At 30.6% G+C, this 6301-nt stretch overlaps 2 protein-coding genes across 3 annotated transcripts in view; one reads left to right on the top strand and one right to left on the bottom strand.

Annotated features, from left to right (window-relative positions):
• LOC117175523 (cytochrome b5 domain-containing protein 1) overlaps window positions 1-3079 on the bottom strand; it is a 158607-nt gene extending 155528 nt beyond the window's left edge. Inside the window, exon 1 of the mRNA XM_033365230.1 lies at window positions 2881-3079. The gene's annotated coding sequence lies outside the window, so the exon portion shown is untranslated. The remainder of the gene's footprint in view (window positions 1-2880) is intronic.
• LOC117174806 (proteasome activator complex subunit 3) overlaps window positions 2346-6301 on the top strand; it is a 13601-nt gene continuing 9645 nt past the window's right edge. Inside the window, exon 1 of one of the 2 annotated variants that reach the window (XM_033364182.1) lies at window positions 2346-2576. In XM_033364182.1, coding sequence (XP_033220073.1) covers window positions 2553-2576 — 24 coding nt within the window. In that variant the 5' untranslated portion in view covers window positions 2346-2552. Of the gene's footprint in view, window positions 2577-2673; window positions 2758-6301 lie in introns of those variants that run through there. The other variant, XM_033364183.1, reaches the window with a different exon arrangement.

A 6301-nucleotide genomic window follows, 5' to 3' on the forward strand; every position in this document is an offset into this window, starting at 1 on the left:
GGCGCATACTTTGAATAAAATATTTGTTATCATTCTCTTGAAATAAATGTGTTTTTTTCTTGAAAAAATACCGGTTTCATATGTATACACCTGGTAGGACGTAACACTGCCATGCTTTCGTAGATCGAAAAAGTCAATTTTTCATGATTTGTTGAAACAATTGCAATTTAAACAAAACGTACCACTTTTTTGAAAAAAATCGGGTATATTCGGATTCAGCGACTCAAAATACATAAGAAGAACACCTTTTCATCCCAGTGGGCACAAAGTTTGACGACGCCTTTATGACATCGTTACGACATCCTATGTCCATGTCGTTAAGGTGTCTACGATATTGTGAGTAAGTCGTATGATCTGACGATGTCTTTTCGATATCGCAAAGACACCGAAACGACTTGGACATAGGATATCGTGAAGATGTCTTGAAGATGTCGTAACGATGTCATAAAGACGTCGCCAAATGTTGTGCCCGCACTGGGATCCTTGGACATATTATTGCATACCATAGCATTGTCCGCTCCCGGACTATTTAGAATATACTCAGCACGGACATAGGAAACACGGGACTAGGCATGCCATCCTAAATTGGGCGAGCGTGGTTGAATCCACGGGAGGTGGGAGCATTCCATGAGTGGGGAGAGCCGCCATCTTACGATGTGCCATTTGATCATGCGCACGAGCATGTTTGCCGACAAACTGTGCATGAAAATATAAACATGTGTGCGCTGTCATGTTTGTCGTGAGACATCAAAAGGTGGCGGACCACCCCCCTCATTGCATCACCTCCGCAATGGCATGCTTAGTCCCTTGTTTCCTATGTCCATGATACTCAGAGATTTCTATCGGTAGGGTAGAATCTGACAAAAATGCGCGTGGGATAATTTTGGAAAATATTGGAAAAAACTAAAATATACCGCTGGGACACTTTCTGATAAATACTGAAACATTCTGAAAAAATGGTGGTACAGTTTTGGATAGAATTTCGGATGCAGATTTCATAAAAATCTGAAATATCTGAAAAGCTTTGGAAAGAAAGTTCTAGTAATAATTAAGTTTATTATTCCTTTTGTAACATCATAGTATAATATTTTGATTTCAACGAAATATCCAATACTGCATAATCCTTTAACAAATAATATTAAAGAAAATATATAAATCAATAACAATTCTGACCTATTTTATTTATTTAGGAACTTACTTAAGCTTCTGGTTGGTTACCACTACTGCCTCGTAAAATACTTCCCACCTTACAGAGAAACAACACGGTTGGCATAAACGGGATCAAAGGGGATTTTTTATTTTCAATTACTTTAAGGGCATGTGATACTTAGAAAATTTTCGATTTTACCAGTTTTAGGTTCCCCCGGCTTTTTTCCTAGGACAAGAAATATTTTGCCTTAAACATCTGGAAAATGATAGCGAACATGCTAACGGACGTCCCCACACACTTTTTTTGTGTTTTTTATCACCAAATTTTTTATATTGCTGACAACGTGCGTGTATATTTCGAGGTTATGTGTGTTGCAATTCACCCGACCGTTACTTTCAAACTACACAATATTTTTGGCCGAAAACTTTGGACTTAGAAATAAACAAAGTAACTAATCTCCCGGAACTAACCTTGTTTGCAGGCAATCAAAAAAGTTTATTTCATAAATAATTTCCAGATTATCGGAAAGACAGAGATGAAAAATGACGTAACCTTAAAATAATGCATATGCATAAAATTTGTATTTAGCACAATAAATTGTTTTATTATTATCCCTCAAAAAATAGTCTGGGGACGTCCGTTATGATATTTTATAGCATCTCCGAATTCAGTTTTTAAAAATTTTCATTTTTATGGGAAAAAGCCGAGGAAACTGTAAGTATCACATGCCCTTAATGATTTACTTTATGAAAATATCCTAATATGTTATGTTATGACGAAAATTTGAATAATTTCAACATCTTACCCAGCTAAACTTATTTTATAAATATCTATAAGTATCGGTATACAAAATGAAAGTTCAATGATTTTTTAAATATTTTGATTTTTGCACTTGGACAAAAACTTGCTCTCAATTTTTAATTATTTGAACATTTTTTAACAAAATTACGAATTGAAAACAATTTCACTCACATTGATATGATAATTATAGGCACCCTTATGTATTATATGTATCATGATAAAATTGATATTGAATAGCTTAAATTCTTATCAATTTCGATTAATAAATAATGTTAGTAACAGTGCTTTGAATCTAAACATTTCTATAATTTGAATTCTACCTTATTCGCGCCTTTATTATCCGGACCAAACTATACCAAACGGTTATATTGAATTATCCCTCCAAAAAAATATCTAAAGGTGACCAAAAGTTTGACTCATCTACAGTACTATTTATCAACTTAACGAAATTTATCCCTATATATTTATAAACTATTTTAAATCTCTCAATTGACTTCGTTAATGAAACCCTGCAGTACAATTTCCTGTTTGAAGTTGCACGTTTCAACGAGAGGACAGTGCGGTTATATTTAACTAAAATTTGTTTTTTAAACTATATATAATGGACGATGCCACAGGAAAAAAGGTAATTTATTTTTAAATGAATGCACTATTTTCCCCCTGTCAATGAAAAAAAATTATTGTGTTTAACGTAATTGAAAATCGAGCGTTCGATCAACTCCATCGAGGTTAGTGTTTGCATCGACCGGTTGTTCTGCAGCCTTAGAATCGTAGTTTTTATTTTCACAATGGTTCCTTCATCCACGGTAATTTTAAACATTCTTTAGATGTTAATTTCCATAATTTGAGGTTGCTCAATCGGTTAGTAATATCAAATGTTTACCATCTGTGTGTGCGGGAATTTATAAGTACATTAAAGCAATCCTAACCTTTCTTGGCTGCAATCTGCTTGTCTACTTTATCACGATAAAATATCCTTACAGAAAAACGTTTGGTAATCGTTTGTTAGCCTCAAGGTTTGAAATAAATAAAATTTCTTCTCCGTAAAGTATAGTGCTTCAAATTAAAAGTGACTTAAAACAGAAGAAAACTCGAAATATTGTTTCTGACCACAACGTTCCTTTGTCATTCTCCGGCGTCATTATGGCAGAATGCCAGGAACGGTTTGCTAAGCTTACTTTGTATTTAATTCTCAAAATTAAAATCTTCTCAAACATTAATCGTTTAAGATAAATAAAATTGTAAACATAAACAGAAAGAAGTTGAAATTTAAACATTCTTAGATTGTGTGTATTGTTACAAATATTTATTGGGAAACTTGTATATAATATATCGATAAAAATTTACATAAAGTTTAATTTGAAAATTAGTATTATAATAGATCGAAAATCGTCTCCAGCCTAATAAAAATCTCGTATCTTCAATTAAAGAAATAGCACTATAGCAAATTATTTTTTCTTTGAAAATCTTTCCTATTTTTATGAATTTAGTAATTTATCCCTTTTTAGTATGCGTTCTTAACTTACATATATTTGATTAATTGTTCATAAAAGAAATAACTTACAGATTAAATGAAATTTACGTTTCCTCTTTAACGTGTACAATTAAACCAATAACATAATTTCGAAAATATAAAGTTTCGAACCAATTTAAAACTGTTAACGATTCTAATTTTTTTAATTGTTCAGTTTTGCAGGCTTGCATTTTCAATTTTTATTTTCTATACTCCTAAATTTTTGAATTATACAGCATTAAAGGCTAAATATTGTTACTTGTATGGTTTTAAAGCCTGATTTTAAATTAAACAGTATTGAAAACATCCAACTGGATATTGCATAGCAAAACTGTTACATTTTATATGCGTTGACATTGAAATTTGTAACGTTTGAAACGTATCGATTTGATAATTTTCTGTTTTTAAATTTTATTCTAACATTCTTGAAGTTTGAAGGCCTTGGAAAAATGCATCTAAGTTCAATTCGTATAATATAATTCTATAATGGTACGTTTAAATTTAAAAAAAGATTAATTTTGAAAGTTTGAATTTTTTATTATACATGGGCAGTTCCATACCTGAAGAAGTTCTCTATTGTTAATAATTTTGATGAAAATTCTAGTGTATTTTTTAAAAATTATTTTTATTAAGACGCAGGTTTTAAACAATTTTTTTTAATGCAAAAACTTCTTCGATTTTTCAAAAACAAATTTTTTAACTGAATTTCTGAAGAAAAAAAAACATCCACTTTTTATTTTCTTTAATTTTGTTATAGGTAATTTACAATATCCTCTACAAGTCCTGTGAATATCAAAGTCGAGCCTCCCTCAGTTTTCGAGAATTATAAAAAATATACACCGAAAATTTTTGTTTGAAAAGTCCAAGAATTTAAACAGAATTTTCAATATTTTTTTAACAACTGCGTCTTATTAAGAATAGCTTTTTAAAATACACCGTAATATCATTAAAATCGTCAAAGTTATGAAACTTGAAAGAAAATAGATCGAAATTTTACATTTTGAATATTTCCTAAGTTTTTTTAATTTTACAAAAATCATTTTGTGGGTTTTCTTTCAACACCTAAGTGAACGGCATTAGAATTATCATCAAAATGACTAACAATAGCTGAAATTCCTCAGATTATTTGACATGAAATTGGTCGCACAAAAGCTAAAAATTTAGAATTATTCTTCTTTCAATATTGTCATTTGAATTTGGATGACAAAAAAACATGTTTTAAAAGCTCTAATTGGCCGTGAATGTTTTGTGAGGTTTTACAGGCCTGTATAGATTTGACTAAAAGATAGTTTTTAATCTTCCGACTATGCCCAGGGTCAAAATGATCCAGAATTTTTGTTTTGAGTTTCATCACTTTAAAGTATGGCTTAGTAGGGTGATCATAGGGCCATCTGGTCAAAATTAAGAATGTAAAAATTTAAGACTTTCTTAAACTACTGATTTTTCGAAAATTTGTTTCCAACGCTTGAACATTTATTTTTTAAACGATATTATTATCCTAGCATAATCAGCAATGTTTGAAGTGTGTCTCACAATTTTTTTGCTATAATCGATTTGATGGTTTTAAAATAGCAATCATATAAAAAAATGGTTAGATCAATTTGAAACAGTATTTAGTGCATGAAACTTTAGAAAAGTGTGTAGTCTAAAGGTTAATAATAGTAGATTTCATGCTTTCGTGATGATTTAGTTTGATAAAAAAAAGATATTTTGGATTCCAATCGTGTAAAAAGCTACGAAACGTCGGCAAAATTCGTAGTTTTTTACACGATTGGAACCCAAAATATCTCATTTTTTTCGGTTAAATAAAAGTTGATGTAAAGATTTCGAAACACCAAATCAAACCAATCTTCGGCCGACAATGCAATAATGAATTGCAGAAAATTATTTCTTCTGTCTTACGGTCTAATAGTTATTTGTGATACAAGGATCCTAAATGGAACTTTTTTGGCCGAGTACTGCAATTCACACGAATCCAATCCAAGTAATTCCAACCTAATCTAGTCCAATCCATTCCAATTCAATTTTTGAGACAAAGACGACTCACACATTCTTCATCACACCAGTTAGCTCAAGTGTACGTCTGCATGCCAAAGTTGGATTCATTGCACTCATCGTACCATAAAGTATAGATATAAATGTCCATCAGCCAATCAGATTATAGTCTCAGTCACTTTATAGTACGTTGTTAAATTAGCTAATTAGTTTAACAGGGTGGCTGCAGGGCCGAAAAATGACAGTGAATTTATTTTTTGACCGGGAATTTTACCAATTTTAGATGAAAATTCTTTTCAAGTTCGATTTTAACACTTTTTTAAATAATTTGTTGAATGTTTATCTTCTTTAATTATGATACAATTTGGTTTATAATGCGTGATTCGAACATCTTTTCCTTAAGAAAGTTTTCCATTTTAGATTTTTATTTTGGATGGTACATTTTTTATTTAAAGAATTTTAAAATGCGGTCTTGGAAGATTTAAACAATTGCAAAGTAAAAGCGTTTGCAATTGAAATTTTTTGATAAAAACATTGTTATTTGATTAACTGTACATATGAATTACTTAACTATTTAAAAAATTGAACTGTACGTATCAAAAGGTGAACAATAATTGATTTGTTAAGAGGATTCTAAATCCGTTAAAATCTTAAGAATTTTCAGAGTTAAACGTTAAAAATTATACTGGTTCATTGTTTCTTCAGTTTCGACCTTTGGTTGATATAACATATAGTTTCCAGTTTAGAAGATCCAAGAAATAAAAAACACGAATTTAAATTTGAAAAAACTTGGCGACGTTTCGGACAAAATATAGTCCCTTAGCAAGCCTTTAACAGGCTTG

This window comes from Belonocnema kinseyi, chromosome 6, assembly GCF_010883055.1.
Source record: "Belonocnema kinseyi isolate 2016_QV_RU_SX_M_011 chromosome 6, B_treatae_v1, whole genome shotgun sequence".
In the NCBI taxonomy this organism is placed as follows: Eukaryota; Metazoa; Arthropoda; class Insecta; order Hymenoptera; family Cynipidae; genus Belonocnema; species Belonocnema kinseyi.